At 45.8% G+C, this 22,400-nt stretch overlaps 1 protein-coding gene across 1 annotated transcript in view; it reads right to left on the bottom strand.

The window, feature by feature from the left end:
- Actn2 (actinin alpha 2) overlaps positions 1-22,400 on the bottom strand; it is a 72,764-nt gene that overhangs the window by 26,225 nt on the left and 24,139 nt on the right. The window contains exons 2-7 of the mRNA XM_028859692.2: positions 15,227-15,341; positions 13,854-13,973; positions 12,945-13,031; positions 10,045-10,132; positions 8,074-8,152; positions 4,792-4,873 (exon numbers count right to left, since the gene is read on the bottom strand). Of these exons, the coding sequence (XP_028715525.1) occupies positions 4,792-4,873; positions 8,074-8,152; positions 10,045-10,132; positions 12,945-13,031; positions 13,854-13,973; positions 15,227-15,341 (571 nt within the window). The remainder of the gene's footprint in view (positions 1-4,791; positions 4,874-8,073; positions 8,153-10,044; positions 10,133-12,944; positions 13,032-13,853; positions 13,974-15,226; positions 15,342-22,400) is intronic.

Genomic DNA, 22,400 nt, shown 5'->3' with positions numbered 1-22,400 from the left:
CTCTCCTTCCACCAGGTGGAGCCCAGGGACCAAAGTCAGGTCATCAGGCTTGCTGGGAAATGCCTTTATCCACTCAGTCGTCTTGCCAGTCCTGGAAACTGGATATTTTAATGGTCCAATTGAGGGCTTGTGCCCTGCATCCTTCCATGGGCTTTTGAAAGTATATATAGCATGTTAACATGGGGGTTCATACGGCATCTATCAGGATCATCACCCCATTTTTGTTAGTCTTGTTTGTGACTCTCAAAACCTTGGCTCTGAGGAAGACAGGTTACTTTGAAAGATGCTAGAGACAGCAGGGCTGTCCTACTTCCCAGTCCCACCCTCGCATGCCTGGGAGCTCTCTGCTCTGGAAACCACCGTGAGAGAGAGGTGAAACTCATTGTGTGTGTGGTTGCCGGAGGTGGGTTGTCTTTAACACCTTCGAAACATACTTACCTTCCCACAAAGAGTAACGAAACATCTAAAGAAGGGGGCAAACACGGCTGTGCTTATTGCTACCATTTGTATTAGCTGCTGCAGACCATGCGGAAGAGAAACAGAACCTGGTGACCACACATGCTTTCCTCCTATGATATCATTTTTGGTGAGTGCTTTTTTACCTGTCCATAGACGTGGCTGGGCCAATGCACACAGGGAGATAAAATGGTACCCTGTCATTCTTTACAGTGAAACTCTGACTTGGAGTTTTCTGAAGCTGTGAGTAGAAAGAATGTGGGATCCTGTAAGCCTATGGAATCTTCTGGAAAACAACATGACCAGCATTCGAGCAGAAAGTTTCAAAGAAAACTAGACTATAAAAGACCAAGGGCTGCTTCCTCAGAACCAGACGGTCTCCCTGTTGAGGAGAGGGGGCCAGGAAGGGTGAGGGGGACACAGAAGGTGACGGAGTGGTGACGCGTTCCACATCCTCCCCTCTGTGCACCAGCAAAGGCATGATAGTAACAGGACTCGTGAGTTACGGCTCTGTCATCCGGGAGGGTCTGCCAGTGTGTACTAAATCTGTGTGGAGAATAGAGGGCTAAGTGCTTGGATGCTCCAACAGCAGGCTTCTGATAAGCACTTTCTCTGGGAGGTCTCAGAGAGAGCCTGCCCCACCACGCAGTGGCTGTCTGAGTCTGGCTCAAATCACAGAAGTCACACTTGCAGTCTCTGTTCTGAGAGGTTGTGAGAACCGCCAAGGGAAAGAAAAAGACTGCAGAGAGGAGAGAGTTCGGTGGGTCCAGAAAAGCCTAAGTTACAAGAAAGCACACGAAGCTCCTAGAACTCTAGCACATTCACGGGCTTTCTGTGACCCGGAGGGCTGAGGTCAACAAGATCCCTTCTACAGGTCTACAAGACGCATGTGTGCCCACAGATCTAAACTCAGAGCACACCTCCAAACAGGTTCGAGGTGGATACAATTTTTACCAGTGGTAGAAAGTATGGTAGGCAGGTTGAGAAGAATGCTCCCAGTTTCCACTTCGAGGGAAGTTCATGGCTCAGGAGGTCAGTTAGCCTTCATGATAACCCACACGTGGATTCAGAGACCAACACAAATATCCCAGGATGAGAGCGACAAGAGCGGGTGGAAATCAAGGCCTTGCCGGGAGTCAGGGCTAAGCTGACAGCAGGAGATGTGGGCCTGTCAGCACAGCGAACGGGCAGAGGAAAGGCTACCGAATGCTGTGGTGAGAGCAGACCACAGCACCCCTCTGGTAACACAAGATGATCCGCAGTGGTTACATCCCGGCTCGCTCTGTACCCAAGACCATCACAATCCCAACCGTCACAAGATTCCTGCCCAACTCTTCTACAGCTATGGTTAATGCGGTGTATAAACATTACGGATCATTAAAGGAGAAGACAAAGAAAAGGAATAGTCAGGCAGAACAGCACATGCCTGTAACCCCAAGTGGTGTTTGAAAGAAAATGGCCCCCAAAGGGAGAGGCACAATTAGGAGGCGTGGCTTTGTTGAAGTGGGTGTGGCTTTGTTGAAGTGGGTGTGGCTTTGTTGAAGTAGGTGTGGCTTTGTTAGAGGAAGTGTGTCATTTGGGGGTAGGCTTCGAGTTCTATGTTCAAGCTACTCCCAGTGTCACAGTGGGCTTCCTGTTGCCTTCTGATCAAGATGTCGCCAGCACCCTGTCTGCCTGCACACCACCATGCTCCCCACCATGATGATAATAGACTGAACCTCTAAAACTGTAAGCCACCACCTCAATTAAATGTTTTCCTTTGTAAGAGTTGCCGTGGTCATGGTGTCTCTTCACAGCAATAGGAACCCTAAGACACCCCAGAACTTGGGAGGCTGAGGCAGGGTGTTGCCTCTGGTTCTGGGCTAGCCTGGGTTATATAGTGGATTCAAGGTCAACTTGGAATGTATAGAAAGATCTTGCTCAGAGAACTGGAAGTAAAGGAGAGAGGGAGCCAGGGAAAGGAGGGGAGAAGAAAAGAAGGAGAAAGTAGTGGGAGAAAGGGAGGAGGAAATGATACAAGTGCTAAAACATGCCTGCAGCCAGATGACAAAGTGAAGGATAACTGCATACCCAGGCAGGACCCAGAGACTAAGGGGAAACCAGAACGGAGGAGAACGTGAGTAGTGCCAGGGCAGTAATGGTGATCCTGCTACAGCCATGAATGTGTATTTGAAAGCAACCCTGGCCCTTCCACTCGGGACAGGCATTCAAGAGGCATTAATGAGCAGAGAGATGAACGTATTAATCCACGTTGGATATTAATTCAAGAGTTCTTGGTGGTTAGTTACCACATGGAAGAGTCCATGGGGAGACGACATGAATACAAATTCAGTTAGGAGAGGAAGCTGGAAGGGGGCATTTCTATGCTCCTGTTCTGCATTCTCCCTCTAGAGAGCCTGGCAGGAAGCACAGGAGGGCTTCCTTCTCTCTGTGTTCTGAGTACTTGTGAGAACCACCAAGGAGTTCAAGTGTTAGCACCCACATGGGGTGTGGATTAGAGTATTGCTAACTGAGAAGCTGCTGCCATGGACTGAACGGCTGAGCCAGCAGCTGTGCCTGGACCTCCTGCAGAAGGATCACCGCAGAGCGGAGGGAGCGAAGAGGAACTGAGGCTGGAGTACACAGAGCACTTAGCCCAGCAGGTGTCCTTACACCACAAGGACAGGTGGAGGCAGACTCCAAGAGAAGGCAGTCCTGGACCAATGCTGCCACAGGGTGAGGAGTCTGGGGCTCTCAAGCCCCCAAAAGTAGAGAAAGATCTTTTCCCCTCAGCCTCTGGCCTGACCAACACTCCGAGTCCAGACAGAGCTGTGGGGAGAAAGGAGCTCCGGGTGCTGTAAGCCACCCAGCTTGTGGTTGTTCAGCGCTAAGAGAACTGACTGATGACTAATTAGAATTCCCATGACGGAATAATGGCACTAACAACAACAAAGCAAAAAACAAAGTCAGAGCCACAGAGGGCAGGAACTTACACAGCTCAGGATCCCACAGTTCCCAGCAGACAGGAATTGGCTCACGGTAAGTGTTCAGTACACGTCTGCTGAGGGATAACTGCTCACGGATAAATGAAATGAATGCATCCTCTCCAAATGCCTGTGCTTTCAACAGTGGGCCGCAGGTACAACCTGCATGAATTTGCCGCTCCAAAGGGACAAGAGAAGTATATGAAACAAGTCCCCAGAAGGGGAACTGGCAAACTGCAAACTATACAAAAGTCCTCCCAGGTCTGTCAACATTGAATTTCATTTAGATAAATTCAAAACAAAACGTGAAAGTTTGGTTAGTACACTGAGGGCCAAATGGTCCATATTTTAAATTCTGTTCCACAGCTTTTAGCTGGGAAGACTTGTTTTCTCTTAAGTGCTAAATCTCACAAAGGGATTTATCTGCTAAATGTATCTCTCCACAGGGAAGAGAAAAGCATCTGCTACTGAAAACAAAACAAAACACAGAAAGTCTTTTTAAAAAACAGCAACCAACAAAGCCTGCTGTGTGGACTTACAATCTCAGTTACTGGAGAGGCTGAGACAGGGGGATCAAAAGACCTGGCTGGACTGTAGGGTGAGTTCAAGGTTAGCTGGGGTAACCTAATGAGACTTGAGACCCTGACTCAAAACTAGAAAGTAAAAGGAGGGCTGGGAATACAGCTCAGTGGTAGAGTGCGTGCATAGATATACAGGGCCCTGAACTCCAGTACTGTAGCACTGTCTATGTGATGTGTAGAAATATGTAGTATGTATAAACATGTACATACATACTACATATTTATACACACCTGGGATATGTATACATATTTTTGACAGTGTGTATATGTATGTATCTGTACACACACACACACACACACACACACACACACACACACACCTATCTAGATCTCAATCTATTTACCAAAGCATTCTGTTTTTGTTTGTTTGTTTGTTTGTTTTTGAGACAGGGTTTCTCTGTGTAGCTCTGGCTGTCCAGGAACTCACTCTGTAGACCAGGCTGGCCTCAGAGTCACAGAGATCCGTTTCCTCTGCTTCCCGAGTGCTGGCATTAAAGGTGTGTGCCGCCACCACCTGGCTTACATTCTAGTTCTTATCTAAAGCTGAAATTTTTGTCAAATCCTGCTTCTACAGTTCTGTTGGCCCATTTTTAGCAAGATCATGTATGAGCAAGATAGACACAGAACTCTAATACTCATGTGTGGAGGGACAGAGCTTTGTTGGAATCCTAAGTACTTCAGATGTAACATGGCTATAGCTTACAAAGCCCCATCCCCAGCCACAGCTTTTACAATCTATACGGTTTTTGCTTCTGTTTTTGTGTAACTCGGTAGGCATTCTTTCATCTCACCTTCAGCATCCAACATTTTAGGAATATCCAAGTGCTTCTCTGCTATTTCCATGGCCAGGTTAATGTTTCCTATGGGGTCATCCTGTGTAGAAAACAAGACAACCAGGTTTTTAAAATACCAAAGCAATGAACAAGACACACATGTCACTGCAGGAAGGGCACCTTCCCGCTCACACAAGACTAGAATTACACGACGTTCCTTCTTATGAGACATGGAGAGAAACATCAGAAGTCACAGAAACCACAGGAGGACCCATGCAGCTCCACCTCACAGGGTGTAAGAGGGCAAATGCTGGATTAGGAGGTGGGGAGTCAGATATTTTGTCACCAGTCAGAAAGGACATCCTGATATGCATTAGGGCTATGGAAAAACCCTCAACCATTCTAAATCATGAAAGCCATTTTCCAGATGTGGAAGGTGACCTTGGAGATGTTTACCCCAATCATACTGTGATGTCTGTTTGTTTGACACATCTCACAAGTCCTCCCTTGAACTGATCCTCCTGTGCCAGGATTACAGGTATGCACCACCACACTCAGCTTGATATGTTGATTTAGAATATAAGCGAGCTGGGGCATAGGAAGATGAAGGGCAGGTGATACTGGGTGAATGCTTAGCTCACTGGAAAGGTACTAGGTGGCTATGAAGAGCAGAAATGATTCTTCTATTATGTTAAAGGTGAGAATATGACAGTATTAAAAACTCAAGTGAATTCACAATGGTCATATTCTTTTTACAGGAAATTATGTTTTTATACCTTGTGAAATTGGCTAAACATGCATAACAAGGTTAACTAGAGATGTGTAACTGAAAAACTAAAGACTTGACATAAACCGTTTTAATCTCTTAAAGAGATGAACTATGATAAATCTGAAATGGAAGAAGGTAAGAGAGAAAAATCCAAATGATCAACAGTGCTAATTCAGGGACAATTTCAACCAGCTTTTAGTGCAGTGTCATTTAAATATTTCAATTTTCTTTAAATTTATTATTGGTGTGTGTGTGTGTGTGTGTGTGTGTGTGTGTGTGTGTGTGTCTGTCTGTCTGTCTGCCTGCCTGCCTGCCTGCCTGCCTGTCTCACGAGCACGGGCAGGCACATGTGTAGGTCAGGGGACAACTTCTAGGAGTTGGTTCTCTCCTTCCATCACGGGTCTAGGGGTTGAACTCAGGTTGTGAGGTTTGGCCAGCAAGTACCTCTGCCTGCTGAGCCATCTCGTCTGCCCGTTTGGACATCTTAGAAACTGCTCTGCTTTGCAGTGTTCTCAGTCCCCTTTACTACAAGGGACCACCTGAAAGCCTCAGGCTTCAAAAACACATTCCAGATGTGCCCACAGAGAACACCACTGTCATGTCCTTCACTTCACAGAGTATCTGATTATATCAGGCAAAAATGGTTTTTAACTAAGTATTGTTTCAATAAAGCATATATTCATTTGATTACTCTTGTTAAGCAAATCTTACTTGCCTGTTTTATGGCTATGTTTATGAAGCTTACTAGTTAGATAAAAAAAATTTTTTTTCAAAAACATATCTAAGCAAGATTCCAGAGCCCAAAACAAAGTGAGACTTTGTGGCAACCATTTGGTTTAGATTGTTATTTAAAGAGATGAAATGTGGCAAGTCAGTACTTCCTAGCACAGGAAGTCATGTGACCCTGGGCAAGCCCTGGCTCTCCCACTTTCTAGGTCTACAACACTGGACTGGTAAGTACTGAAGCCAGGTGTGATGGCTCATGTCCATAATCCAAGCACTCTAGAGACTGAGACAGGAGAACTGCCCTGAGTTTAAGGGGAGTCTGGGCTACACAGCCAGACCATGTGTCAAACAAACTAACAAAAACTACAGCACTGACTTCAGTGTGAAACTTCAGTGAATATGTATGCATGATTTTATGCACATGCTTACATATATTGAGAATATATGCATACATACATTTATTCAGAATAGATTCTGATATAAAAAATGTAAAGCACTACTTGTCATTATATCTTACTAATTTTCTACCCACTACGGATAACTAATTCCACAAGTCTATTCACTTTCAAACTAAAAACTGATCACTCTAAATTGGTAGTGAAACAGTCTATTTAGAACAAGTTCTTCATTTTATAAATGCAATAAACATTCATGGGGAAATGTATATATGCTTATGAGCATTGGCTAGCCTGAAAAGCTATTTTCTACCATGGTACCTCCGCCGTCATCTTTTGGGGAACAAATCAACCTTGGCATGCTCTGAATCTGAAGACAGGCTGGGGTGGGAGTGGGGATGGAGGTGGGACAAGTGATAACTAACGAGATTGAGGGAAGCCAGAGGGCGCTTGCGCCACAACTGTACATGCCACACACGTGAGGGCAGCATGCAATAGAGTCAGTTTCCAACCCAAAATACACAGCACACATGAACGGCCAGCTCAGCACACCAGCAGGAAATCTGTGGCCTCAGTCCAAGGCAAGCATGTCTGAGACTGCCATACTCTTGGCCCTAAATCTTCCTGCATTATTATTTCTGAAGCATGGCAATTCCAGAGGAGGGCCTGGTTTCTCTTTGTTCCACAACCTACGTTTTAAAATGACCTTGACTCCTGCTGGATAGTCTAGGTTGGCTGCCCTCAAATTCACCACTCTCCTGCCTCACCCTCCCAAGTGCTGGGCACCATACCTCACTCTAGAATTACTTTTAAAGATGGAATTGTGAGAGGAGCACGCCTGCAATCATGGTACTTAAGATGTAGAGGCAGGGAGACGAAGAGTTCAAAGCCAGCCTCAGCTACAAGAGCCCCGTTTTCCACACTACTCCACTGAACTCCAACCTCATCTGAGACCTAGAACACTGAATTGTTTTCTAAGGTTAACCCCCCACCCCCACCCCAAATTTCCAAAGCTTTTTTTGTAAGACAAAAAACTAATTCTTGCCATCAACAATGACATAGTTGTGATGATCCTGTATGAGAAACAAATTAATCAGTTCTCAACAGATACATAAGAATCCTTCAGAAAGGTAAAGTGAATTTTTAAGGGCAAGGAATATGGCTCACTAAGCTCTCCCCTAACATATGCAGTCTCCTGGTGCCACCTTAAAAAGGAGGAGAGCAACTGAACCTTTCCCCAGACCCTAGGCACTGTCCATCTTTGTAACCTAGGCCTGGAAAACCTTTACCATATGTAAAGCCTTCTGGGCAGCCCACATTCATGCTAGTCAGTGCTGATGTGCTCATTCTCAGGGTCGCATGCCGAGCGTGATGGGTGGGTGACACTGAAAACCACCGCAAAAGAGTGACCTTGTTAAGCTTTGAGTAGTCAATGAGGTCAGGCCGGTGTCTGTGGATGAGGGCACAGAGTCCAAGGCCATCTTTCCAGCTTCACAGCACAGAGGAGAAGAAGGTGGGTTAATGAAGAGACCTGGGGTTCCCCTGGGTGAGACACCAGCTGTTCCCATCTGATGTCACATACCAAAGGGACCTCCCCAGTGAGTGACACCAATGGCCCCGGATGGTCCCGCCTTGCACTTTCCCATGCATATCTCCATTCCCTTCCCTCTCCTTTCCGTTTTGAGCAGGCCCGGCCTTGCCAGGGACCCTGGCCCTGTCCACTCTGTGCTGGCACAGACAGCAATGGGAAATGAGATAAGTCTACCACTGTCCTTACCCTTTTAATCCTGGGGTTTCCTACTCACTTTTTACCCAGTCTCCACTCTGGTCCTTGCCTGATACTGCCCAGTAACCCCCTTCCCCAAGGATACTGACCCCATGTGGGAGATGCACCCTTCTGAAAGTTCTTATGGTACTTTCAAAGCCAACACCGTCCCCCTAGCTACTCTGTCTTTCCTCAGGGGATTGCTTTCATTGATTTATCTATTTATTTGGAGACGGGGTCCTTCAGCATGGCTCAGGTTGGCCTCAAACTCTCACCCTTCCAGCCTCAGCCTCCTAAGTGCTGGGATTGCAGATGGATGGTACCATTCTGAGCTTACTTTTATTTTATTTTTTTTAAAGGCCGAAGCTTGTAGGTAAGAAGGTCACAAACTTGGATGTCAGCAGGGGCACAGACACCACTATTAACGGCCCCTTGGATGCTGGGCTCTGAGTGTACTGCTGACAGCAGGGTCAGTGAGAGCGGGCATGGGCGGGATCCCTCAGGGAGTTAGAAATGGAAGAAGACCCTGATGGCAACATCACTTGGAAGGGCTTCAGTGTGAGAAGAGGAGACAGCTACATACAGGCAAACACAGGAGCCTGACTTCCACCCTGGTTGGCCGTTTCAGCTCTCCCTAGCTTCTTTGGGACAAGGAATGCTTCCTTTCTCCTCTGCTTGAAGGCCTAGCTTGGTGCTCCCATCCTGGAGATATTCTAACATATTTTTAAATATAATTTTTAAAGTATTTCTTTGAGTGAATCATATAGGCATATGGTTTAGTCCTCATCCCCTACTCTTCCCTAATTCTTCCTAGATCTATCCCCAATCTTCCCAGTCCTCTTCCTTCTTCTTTCTTTTTTAAAAAATAATCTGTCAAGTCCAACTGTGCTGTCCATATACTCATGGGGGACAATCCACTGGGGTATGGTTGACCCATCAAGGGTCACACCCTTCAAGGAAAATGACCCTCCCTCTCCATAGCCATTAATCTAATACTTTCCCAGCTAGAAGTACCTCCCCGTCTGTCACTGTGATGTGACCTTGTCCTTCCTTTCTCTCACTATCCACAGACCCATGGGAACTCACCATCCAAAGGATGAAAATGTGACCAGGCCTCTGCTCACATGTGACAGTCCTAGAAAACCTCCTGGGAGCTAAGCCTGCAGCCAGAGCCACGCTGCACGCCCATGCCAGGTCTGGGTTCCATCTGTCCTGTTCCCTGCCATTTTTAAAATGTGATTTGTTCTCAATTTTAGTGATTGAAGCTGAGGGACTTAGCAGGTGGCACCAGGTTGGCAGAGCGCTCAGAGTGGTGGCAGAGTCTGCTGGGGTCCCATTGTCACAGATAAGAGTCCACCACTCCTGCCATAAGGAGCCCCAAATCAGACTAGGAAGGACCCTGGCACAGCACAGCCTCCACTTATAAACACGACCCCTTGCTTGCAAACCCTAAAGGACTGTTTCCTCTGGGAGACCTTAAGTACTGGGAAAAGATAACTTCACTTCTGCTGTGGAAACTACCCCCTGGACAGGAGATACTAGTAAAAGCCATGTGGTTCTCCTGGCCTCCCTGGGCTCTGCGGGGACAGACAGGGATCGACAGCCCTGGCACTTGCCTGGTGTGGAAGTTCTGGATGTTCACATTTCTGTAGGGGGCCGTCTTCCTCTGACACCACAGTAGCAGACCTTCTTTGGCAGATGTTTCTGTAATGACATCAAGAAAAGGTGTCTGGAAGGAAAAGCACTCAGAGAAAGGCTATTTTGTTTAGACATACAAAAAAATCATTTAGGGGAAACTCAGACATGCCATTCTCATAGCTACACCTGAAAAATTTGAAATTTGCTTTATCACTAATTCCAAAATTGTAACCAAGGCTATGGGATGTAGCTCAGGAGTAGAATACCTGAGTGGTTAGTGTTCCCATGCCCCTGAGTGCAATATCCAGCAACCAAGACCCAAACAACAACACAAATACAAAGAAGAAAAACCAAAACAACCATCAGCAAACAAACAAACAAACAAACAAACAAACCCCTTCACCTCTGTGATGCTGACTGGAGAAGGATTTGCTGGACCCCTTCATCCCATACTCAGGAGATGGCAGGAGGAGTTCTAGACCAATCCCATCTCCAAACAGAGCACTCATACCTACCAGCACGTTCCGGTCTGATGTGCTTGCTACCTCTCTCCTCCCCTGGCTCTGCAGGTCATTATTACTGCTCTTTTTTTTTTTCACTTTTAACAAAATTTATTACTGTGCCTTTTAACCTAACAAGTGTTTGATTAGTGTAATTAAATCTTTTTCTTAAATGTTTATTTTTTTAAATTTTTTAAAAACTAAAGTGTGTGTGTGTGTGCGCGCGCGCGCGCGCGCGCGCGCGCCACGGTGTACATGTGGAAGCCAGAGGGCCAGTTTCAGGAGTTGGTACTCTTTTTCTACCTTGTGGGTTCTGGAAGGAAAACTCAGGTTGTCAGGCTCAGACTGCCTGCTAAGTCATCTCATCAGCACCTCTTGTAATTAAATCTGAATTCAGTGCTGTTGACAAATGTCAACTTGACATTCTGAAAATTAGAACTGCCTACTTAACTCTCAAAGCACAGCATGTGTACCTGCAGAACAGGTTAAGGGCAAGCGGGACTGCCGAGTACTCAGCCTCCATTATCTTGGTAACTAACAGCTAACCAAGCCTCAGGAGGAAGAGGTGGAGTGTTCTTCCCAGGCTAGAAGAGGCTCTGAGGTTGGTCTTTCTGGTGCTGTTAGTGACTCATCAGTCAGCAATCATTAAAACACCACCCACTGGGGCTGGAGAGAAGGCTTGGTAGTCAAGTACTCACACTGCTCTTCCAGAGGACCTGAGTTCAGTTCCCAGCCCCCATGCTGAGCTGACTTCCTTCTGACTTCCCTTCTGGCCTCAAGAACACCTGCACTCACACGCACACACCACTCCCCACATACATATACATCATCAAAACTAAAATAAATCTTTAAAAATTCCACTTGCCTGCTTTTGTACTAGCTGACAAGGAGCCTGCAGTATGTGCCCATAGAGAACTTCTAATTCACTTGGGATTCTCTTTTTAGAAGCCCAAACCCACTTATGTCATCTAAAACATCAAACTAAGAGATAACGACATTCAAACCTCAGTTCAGGCTCAGGAATGACAGCTAGTTTGAAGAACGCACAGTCTGCATTTAAAAACTCCTGCAAATGTGGTTCTATCAAAGTGTATTTCTTTATGCTAATGAAAATAACAACATGCTTCCTAAAGGTTCCCACTTTATTAAAAAGACAGTAATTTGTCATAATCGTGTCAGCTGTACACACTAAATTTAAATATTTAAAGTCAAACCCACTTTATGGAGTAGATACTATTTTGAAGATTGATTCACACTATTGCATTAGCTGAGCTAGGAGCGTCTCCTGCTTTCTTTTTCTTCTTTATTTGGAGGAATGTAGACAATGTTTCGGGGGTGAGATAGCATCTCATTACGTAGCCCTGGTACTATGAAGCCTAAGGTGTTTTCAAACTTGTGATCTTCCTGCCATACCTTCTTCAGAGCCAGGTTTATAGGAGTCAACCACCATGCCCAACTTTCATTATTATTATTATTATTGTTGTTGTTGTTGTTATATTTTTTTAAAGATTTATTTATTATGTATGCAGTGTTCTGCCTGTATGTGTGCCTTCACACTAGATCTCATTATAGATGGTTGTGAGCCACCATGTGGTTGCTGGGAATTGAACTCAGGACCTCTGGAAGAACAGCCACTGCTCTCAACCTCTGAGCCATTTCTCCAGCCCCTGTTGTTATATATATTAGCAAGGTATTCTAGCTATAAGCCTGAAGAATTTTGCCCTAGGGGGGTGGGGGGATGGCTCTGTGGCAAAACATGTGCTTCACATGTGCAAGGCTCCAGTTTCAATCCCTAGTGAAGGGAGACAGAGAGAAGGAATAGAGAGGGAGTAAGGGAGGGAAGGAGGAGAGAGGGAAGGATAGAGAAAAAAAAGAGAAAAGGAAAACCCTCTGCCTATTTTGTTAGTTAATTTGTGAACTTCCTAGTGCAATATGCAGTGCAGAGACCCGTGTTAAAAATAACGTCTGCTCTGAACATGTGCTCATCTTTTGCAAAGTGATTCCACCCCAAGAATAGAACAGCGCCACCAGGGGCTTTTCCCACAGAAATATACCGTCTCTGAAAACTCAACTTAGATGCCTCTCATTTGATAGTGACTATTCAGTGTCACAATATCCTACTGAAATTTTAATTTACGAGCACAGTTTCCAAATAGACAACTGGGCCGGGTGGTGGTGGCGCATGCCTTTAATCCCAGCACTCGGGAGGCAGAGCCAGGCGGATCTCTGTGAGTTCGAGGCCAGCCTGGTCTCCAAAGCGAGATCCAGGAAAGGCGCAAAGCTACACAGAGAAACCCTGTCTCAAAAAAAAAAAAAAAAAAAACAAACAAAAAAAAAAAACCCAAATAGACAACTGGATCACCATTTAAGACTTTTACCTTCCACTGAGATGTCCTGAATGGCAAAGCGGAGGATGATGGTCCAGATCATACCCAGGGTCATTTTCACATTGCCATCGACTATTTCTGTGGTGAGAAAAACAAGTTAATGGACAGATGACACAATCAGTACACAACTCGTTGGCAAGGATACGCATGAGCGGACCCGTCTGTTTAAACAAGTGTTGCAGAGTGTCTGCTTGTGTGGCATTTATTGCAAATGGTTCTCCTTTGAACGAATTCTGAGTCAATAATAAGCACCAATCTTGTATATGCTCTGTCGCTGCAGACCACCTAGGAGTTCTGGGACTCCATCAGAGAGAATATACTCTCCTCTCATCTCTGTCCTGCCCCACCTTGCAGTCTTCCCTAAATGGCAGTTGCAGGACTCAGCATGCACGGTGACATGCAGCTGGTCCAGCTCCTGGCCTCCCCACATGCCCAGTCTTCCACAGACAATGGGGAGGCTGCTCCCTTCCTAGAAATTAGGAGTTTTATTCCATTTTGCTTTGTTTTCTTTTGAGTCAGGGTCTTACTATGCAGCCAGGGCTGGCCTTGAAGTCCCTATGTAGCCAGACGGCGCTCAAACTTAAATGGACCTTAGCCTCTCAGGTTCTGGAATGACAGACATGTCTCAACACCACACCTGGTCCTAGTGATCAGTTCCTAACCTAGAGTCCTTCAGACACGAATCTTCTTTCTCATTCCAGTAATAGGTCTGGAGAAGACAAGGTGTGATACTTGTTGTTGTTCTTTACCTGTGAGTCTAGACTCTGGTCCCGACTCCTGGTTCTCAGGTCTATAGGAAGTGCCTAGTAGGGCAGTGGTACAGGCAGGCATGGAGCATGGTGGGAGGGAGGAGGAAACAGAAGGCACAGGCCACCTCTCCTTAGGTCACCTCTCACCTACCTTCAGCCCCAATCGACACCAGCTTCACCCCCTTGCTGGCTATGTAGTCCAGAGCCTTGTTGACATTCGCAATCTTGTGGAACCGCATTTTGCCCCGGTCAGGTTTGGGCAGCCTTTCCCCTGGAGGAAGAAAAGAGAATCATTCAGAGTACTGCCTTGGTTCTGGATCAAGGGGTTAAATACTAGTGTCTAGGCTTTTTTTTTAAAAGAGGAAATGAACACCCCACTGCTTCTGACGTCTTCCTGGTTTCCCAAAATGATCAAGAGGGAACACATTCAAGGCCAATGTGACCAAGAGAGCTATGGCATTAAGGACATTGCACTCTTTGCAGACACATCAGTATGTTGGGTCTGGCCATGAGCCAGGCTTCACATTCACAAAGAGAAAAGCCAGTTAGTGGCCCTGGAGCATTCAGAGTTGCTGGCTAGCTGTTAGAGGAAGTCAGGTAGCCTAATTGAAGTCACAGGAGTAGTTGCCAGGGCTTCCTAGACATCTGGTTATGAGGCTATCTGGACCAGGGTGGGCTTGCCATTCTCCTTCTTAGTCACATCTCAAGGGCCACCCACTCACCCTACCTGGTCTATACCCGAAGAAAGCCCAGAGTGATCTTTGCACGACTCCAGTTACGTGAAACACATGCACTGGCCTGGACCAGAGGTCATTTATTTCTGTAATTTATACTAGGTGGACTAAAGATGAAGCAGATATCGTGGCAGGGAGCATAGAAGTGTCCATTTTTTCTCTTGTGTTGAGATGTTCAGTATACTATTTTGTTTTACTGGGGTTCTTTGTTTGTTTCATTTTCTTTCTTTTCTTTTTTTTTTTTTTTTTTTGAGTCTGGATCTCATCATGTACTTACTCTAAGCTGGCCTGCAACTTCCTATGTAGCCTCGGCTGGCTTCAAACTCATGGTGATCCTTTTGATTCAGACTGGAATTATAGAGCTGCACTGTCACATTGAGCCCTAAACATTTTTAAAGTCTATTACATACAGAATCCAATCATTTAGAACAGGGGGGAAAAAACCAACAACAAACAAAACAAAAAACAACCCAGGCAGATTGCTCTTTGAAAAAGATTTTCTTGGCCTTGGCCTTGTTCTTTGACACGGGTCTTATTGTGTAGCCCTGGCTTGCCTGCACACTCACCTGAGATGACCATGCTAGACATGGTCTGGAGCCTGCACACCTACCTGAGATGACCATGCTAGACATGGTCTGGAGCTTGCACACCCACCTGAAATGACCATGCTAGACATGGTCTGGAGCCTGCACACCTACCTGAGATGACCATGTTAGTTAGACACGGTCCAGGGCCTGCACACCCACCTGAGATGACCATGTTAGACACAATCCAAAGTCTGTACACCCACCTGAGATGACTTCCAGAAGAAGCATGAGCTTGAGGCCATTCCTGAAATCCTCCTCGATGTTCTCGATCTGGGTGCCAGCTTTCCGTAGGTGCGAGTTGCACCAGGCAGTGAAGGTCTACAAGGAAAACCAGACTCGGTGAGCACAGGCCAAGCGGCTGGCAGATCTCTTCTTCATGGACAGCACCTGGCTCCTTCGAAAGCAGTGGTTCTCAACCTGTGAGTCGTGACCCCCCTCGCGGTCAAATGACTCTTTCACAGAGGCTGTGTATCAGATGTCCTGCCTATCGAATATGTACATTACAATTCATAACAGTAACAACATTACAGTTATGAAGTAGCATCAAAGTCATTTCATGGTTGGTCACCACAACATGAGGAACTGTATTAAAGGTATCTCAGCATTAGGAAGGTTGAGAACCTCTGAAAAGGTCTATCAGAGGCTGGGACCACCTGGCCTTCTACAGGAAACAGAATTCAATGTAGAGAAGAATCGGAGACACGGAGGTGAACACTCAGTAAAATCTCCTGAGGGACAAAATTCATTTGTTTGCAACTACAACTTGAGGAATTTAAAATTTTTTACACGTATTTACTTACGTATTTGTTTAGTTATTTTGTGGGGGAGAGCGGTGCCTGAGTGACAGGATGCACATGTGGAAGTCAGAGGACAACCTGCAGGAGTCTGTTCTCTCCTTCCGCCTCAGGCCTCAGGAACAGAGCTAAGGGTGGCAGGCGTGGCAACAAGTGCTGCTGCCTGCTGAGCCCTCGCTCCCTCCGCCTCTGAGGGGTTCTCACCTTCAGTGAGAAGTGAGTGGCTCCACATGGACACCCAGGCCCTGAGCCTTGTGACAAACGCTTACTTTGAAGGAAAGAGACAGTAAGGGCATGCTTTTAGTCCTTGAATTCAGCAGAAGTAAGCTTGCCTGCTGAAGAGAGACATAAATAATGCTGAAGGAATGTTGAAACCGCTCTCTGTAGAGGGCGGCTGTCACAGTAGAGCGCAGAGGAGGGGAGGGACCCATAACTACCAATTATCAGTTTATCTTGAAAGAACAATAATTTTAAGTTCCTAGCTTAATCAATTAAAACAAACGTAGTATATTATTTTAAAAATAAAAATAGTAATAACCTCCTAGGAGCTTATTCTATGTCTTGAGCTCAGATTCTGTATTTTTTAAAGATTTATTTTATTTAAGTGTGTGTGTGTTTGTGTGTGTGTGTGAGAGAGAGAGAGAGAGAGAGAGAGAGAGAGAGAGAGAGAGAGATTGAGCAGGGTCCCAAGAGCTCAGAAGAAGGTGTCAGATCACCTGGAGCTGGAGTTACCGTTGGTTGTGAGTCACCTGATAGGGGAGTTGGGAACTGAACTTGGGTCCTCTGGAAGAGACCTACACGGGCTTAATCACTAAGTCACGTCCCCAGCGCCTAGATTCTGGATTTTAAACCTGACTAAACATGGCCCCACCCCGAATGCCTCTAGGTCCTATCACATTAACAAGTCACTAGCACAATTTGCCGAGGAAAACGGACCCCACATTAGTGCCACCCTAAGTTACTCTGTTATTTTTCAAGCTTCTTTTAACTTGGCTTTCACTTGTGTGCTATTTCCTGCCAAAACCAGATTATAAATGCTTCAGGCAGCTGCTGGGTAAGAATGCAAACTGTCCCCCTGTCACAACAGCTGCGGGGCTCAGGAACAAAGTGCCCAGCACAATAAATGGGGGAGGGGCAGGCAGGGGACACATAAAGAGGGTCTGTACTCACGATGAGAAAAATCAGCCTCTCCCAAACAGGCAAAAGCATGGAGCCCATAAAAACCAACTCTCCCAGGTAATAAAGGGGACTTTTGAATTTATCCGTCATTTGTTTCATGAACTACATGAAGCTGATACAAACTGACTGAATGGCAAAATGTGTAAGCAATTTCTTGGATTTGCAGAAATCAAATTTGCCCCGAGAGTCTAAATGATTAACTGCTTTTCCTAAACACACTTGAGCTTTAGACATAAACATGGAAGCCCCAATAGACCTAGAACCTATCAATAGGGCAGTGTCTAGTTCCAAGTGGCTATTGAGACTTCTGTAGCCTCGAAGTTACACCAGTCATGGTTCAAGGGCTCAGTGTGAGGTGGTGCAGCCACGGAGCATTCCCAGCATCATTCTAGATATCAGGCTTGCTATCTGAAGGTAAGATGCTACAAGAATGTTACTTAAGTGTAACGTCACTGTATGAACTTAGGGGCTGGGGATGTAGCTCAATTGGCAGAGTACTTGCATGGTATGTATTAGCCCTGGGTTTGGTCTCTAGTACCAAGTAAAAACAAGGTTTCATCCCAGCACTGAGAGGTAGAAGCAGGAGAATTAGGAGTTCAAGGTCATTCCGACTACATACAGAGTTTGAGGTCAGCCTGGGCTATATGAGACTCTGTCAAAACAAACAAACAAAACAATCAAAAAGCAAACAAACAAAAAACAGGGCCAGCAACATGGCTCAGCAGGTAAAGGAGTTCGCCATCAAGCCTGAAGACTAAAATTAGATTTCTGGGATCCACAGGGTGGAAGGAGAGAATCAACTCCTGAAAGATGTCCTTTGACCTAGACATACACACACACACACACACACACACACACACACACACACACACACTTAAAAAATTGAAAGAATTTTTAAGAACCAACACTACACAACAACAGAACTACCTGAAAGGTGCTCTTATTTGTTTAACTGACAACATCAAGATTAATTACATATGTCTGTGATCCTGCAAGAAAGACACAGAATACCAGATCACCTAAAAATTGGCAGAGAGGAAAACATACCAATGTAAACATTTATAGAGTTGCTTTTATTTAGGCTCTACTTTAAAAAGGACTAGCTGTGGTACTTGGTGTCTTATCATTTACATCCTTTCGAAGTCAGGATATCAGAGGCACTTCTGTGCGTAGCCCCAAAGCTGCTCACGACATCAGCACAGGCTTCTAACACCCCACGGAATGCTGTGAAAATCACGCTGATCATGTCTTTTCTCGGGCACAACTACAGTGGAGGTTTTCTATCACACATATTACAAGGTGTGCAAGTCCAGAGAATGAGTGTAATCTAAACAGCCAATGTGTTCAGCAGGGTGCAGCCCCGGGAAGCATCCTGTCTTTAACAGAGTTCTCCCAAGCACCAACCAAGGGGGTGGCTGAGTACCGTAGGAAGGGGGCTCAGATGACTCCATGATAATTACTGGCAAAGAGGCCAATGCATACTGAAATGGAATTATACAGCTTCTTAGAATGTTTAACGTTGATTCTATTTACAGTTTTAATTGCCACAGCCTAGGAACATTGTTCCTATACCTTTGCCATCACAGGGGATTCTGGGAAAAGTATTTGGATCCTTAGGATACACAAGACAGCAACAAAACCCTACAACCTTCTGAAACTTTCTTTGTAGGTGTTCTTGCTTAGTGATATATAAATATACAGCAATATATATATATATGTACACACACACACACACACACACACACACACACACATATTTAAGGTCCATGGGAACTGAACCTTGGATAACTCAAGTAGCCACAAAGGTAGGACCACATTACTCCAGGAGGGACCTCAGAACTAGATCCCCTAGCCAGATGCCCCATCTTAAAGGAAAGTGGCACTCTGAGAACTGAAGATAGGTCATGGAGGAAAGACACAAAAGTCTCCTGCCCCACAGCTCTCCCCAGAAGCTGCCTAGCCAGCCTGAGACCCTCCACCATGTTCCTTCCAGCTCAAACCCTCTCCCACCTCCCTATTCCCATTCCTCTGCACCTAGTGATAAATCCAAGTATTTTAGATATCTCAGAAATAGGGACATAGCTAAGCACAGTGGCATGTGAATGTAACCCTAGTCACTTGTAAGGCTGAGGCAGGAGACTCAGGAGTTCAAGGTCAGCCTGGGTTACATACCAAGAACCAGTGTCAAAAACAAGGGAGTGAGGCAAACATAAAAACATGTTAGAGGGAGGGTCAGCAAGACGCTCAGGGAATACAGGCAGTTGCTGTCAAGCCTGGCGAACCCACATGGTGGAAGGAGAAAAGTGACTCTTAAAAGTTGTCCTCCAACTTACACACACACACACACACACACACACACACACACACACACACACACAGTGTCATGTATACAAACACACACACAAAATAAATAAATAAAGGTAATAAAAATATTAAAACAACCAAGCCGGGCAGCCATGGCGCACGCCTTTAATCACAGCACTCAGGAGGCAGGCCAGGCAGATCTCTGTGAGTTCAAGGCCAGCCTGTTCTACAGAGTGAGATCCAGCCAGGACAGGCACTAAAACTACACAGAGAAACCCTGTCTCGGGGAGAGAGAGAGAGAGAGAGAGAGAGAGAGAGAGAGAGAGAGAGAGAGAGAGAGAGAGAGAATTCAGAAAACCACAAGCCAGAAAGGAAGACAAATAAACTAAGCTCAAAGTCCCAGAGATAACAGAAGTACAGTGACAGGCACTGCTGCTCTGGGTGTGAAGATGAACCGTCAATTTGACTGGATTTGGAATCACCTAGGAGACACTGCTGGGCATGTCTGAGGAAGAGAGGGAGGAAGAAAGATACACCCTGTCTGTGATCGGCACCACCCCAGGGGCTTTGTCACAGCAAAAGGAAAGAGATGCTGTGTGTGGTCCTTAGACAATGGGAGTAAGTAGAGGAAAGAGATGCTGTGTGGTACTTAGACTACTGGAGTAAGTAGAGGAAAGAGATGCTGTGTGCGGTCCTTGGACTACTGGAGTAAGTAGAGGAAAGAGATGCTGTGTGCGGTCCTTGGACTACTGGAGTAAGTAGAGGAAAGAGATGCTGTGTGGTCCTTGGACTACTGGAGTAAGTAGAGGAAAGAGATGCTGTGTGGTCCTTGGACTACTGGAGTAAGTAGAGGAAAGAGATGCTGTGTGGTCCTTGGACTACTGGAGTAAGTAAAGGAAAGAGATGCTGTGTGGTCCTTAGACTACTGGAGTAAGTAAAGGAAAGATGCTGTGTGCGGTCCTTAGACTACTGGAGTAAGTAAAGGAAAGAGATGCTGTGTGGTCCTTAGACTACTGGAGTAAGTAAAGGAAAGATGCTGTGTGCGGTCCTTAGACTACTGGAGTAAGTAGAGGAAAGAGATGCTGTGTGTGGTCCTTAGATTACTGGAGTAAGTAGAGGAAAGAGATGCTGTGTGCGGTCCTTAGACTACTGGAGTAAGTACAGAATCCCTACCCAGAACACAGAGAATCACAACCGCCAAGGTGCTTTGTGGGTAGTCTACAGGCACAAGCTGGCTTCCCCTTCCAGTGGTGCTCATCCCTGGACCAGAGAGGAGCTCTCCAAGCCCAGGAAACAGCAGAGTGGGGCCAAGATTCTGGTCCTGTTCTGGCAACGTGTCAGTCACCTGCTTTCATTTGGTAAGATTGTGGGACACTCAAACCACTAACAGTCTCTTATTTCTGCAATAGTCCTGAATACAACCCAGAGGCTCCGGGGAAAAATGCTCCTCAAACCTTGAAGCATGGCGGCCAGGGATCAGCTGAAGAGGCTCTCCAGGAGCACGTGAGAGAACAGGAGCGGCCATTCCATCTTTCACAAACAACCTAAGTCCACTGATTTTCCCAGAGGGAAATGATAACACAGAACAACTTGTGTACTTAATGGTGAGCATAACTTAGGTCCTCGCTGAACCGAGGAGAGAAACGTGCTGTTCAGCTGCTCTGTTTGCTACTGGCTTCACTTTTTAATTAAGTACACCGATTAACATTCCATCCATTCATAGAATATTTTATTAAATTTTTATGAGGAAAGTAGTTTCATCTGTAATTTAATTTTTTTTTATAAATTTACTTTTATTTTATGTACATTGGTCTTTTGTCTGTATGTATGTCTGTGTAAAGATGTTGGATCTATCCCCTGGAACTGGAGTTACAGACAGGTATGAGCTGCCATGTGCATGCTGGGAATTGAACCCAGGTCCTCTGGAAGAGCAGTCAGTGCTCTTAACCGCTGAGCCTTCTCTCCAGCCTTGGGCAGCATCAGGGTTTCTCTGCATAGTTTTGTGCCTTTCCTGGATCTCGCTCTGTAGACCAGGCTGGCCTCGAACTCAGAGATCCGCCTGGCTCTGCCTTCCGAGTGCTAGGATTAAAGGCGTGCACCACGGCCGCCTAGCTAAATTTTTTAAAATTTTATTTTATGTATATGGGTATTTTGCCTGCAGGCATATCTGTGCACCATGTGCATGCCTTGTGCCGATAGAGGCCAGAGGAAAGTGTCAGGTCCCCTGGAACTGGAGTGACAGTCGGTTGTGAGCCACCATGTCTGTCCTCATGTGAACAGAACTTAGGTCCTCCTCTTGAAGAGCAGCTAGTGTTCCTAACCATTGACTCTCCAGCCTCATGTAGTTTTTTTGGCTTGTTTTCTTTTATTGTGTAATTATTTTTTATCATTCTTCTTTGGTCACATGTGTACCTTAAGAGATTGTTGCTGGGGACACAAAGACTAATCAATGACCTAGAAGAGTCTGTTTCATCTCTTCCTCCTCTTCTCCTGCTCCTCCTCCTCCCCCTCCTCCTCTTCTTCTTTCTCCTCCTCCTCCTCTTCTCTCCCCCTTCCCCTGCCTTTGCTCTGGTACTTGGGACTGAACGCAAGGACTCCATAAATGCTAGGCAGATGCTCTACCACTGAGCTACCTCCTTAGTAAAAACAGGGTCTAAGTTACTCAAGCTGACTTTGACTCACGCTGTAGCTCAGGCAAGTCTTGAATTTGTGATTCTCCTGCCTCAGACTTCTAAACAACTGGAATCATAGGCCTGTGTCACCAGGCCTGGCTGGGTTACTCTCAGTAAAAAAAAAAAATAAAGGTTCTAAGTCTGCTCCCACTCTGTCTTTCAACCCTCACCACTGCCTGCTCTCCAGACAAATTTGGGCAATATACTAACACATTCCTTTGCTCTCCCTTGCTTACCTTTTCTGTCAGTAACTACTACATATAACACCCATTTCAGACACATTCTCTAAAATGGAAACTCCTTAGTGTTTTTCTGAATGCAATGGACTGGGTTCCACAGAATGAAGGTCAAGAGCAGGGAGGTCTTGTCAGTTCACCAGCGATAAGACAGAATGGTCTACAAGAGCATGGTCAGGAACCATGAAAGCC

The sequence above is a fragment of the Peromyscus leucopus genome, chromosome 5 (genome assembly GCF_004664715.2).
Source record: "Peromyscus leucopus breed LL Stock chromosome 5, UCI_PerLeu_2.1, whole genome shotgun sequence".
Taxonomy (NCBI): domain Eukaryota; kingdom Metazoa; phylum Chordata; class Mammalia; order Rodentia; family Cricetidae; genus Peromyscus; species Peromyscus leucopus.
This window is presented reverse-complemented; position numbering and strand designations above follow the sequence as displayed.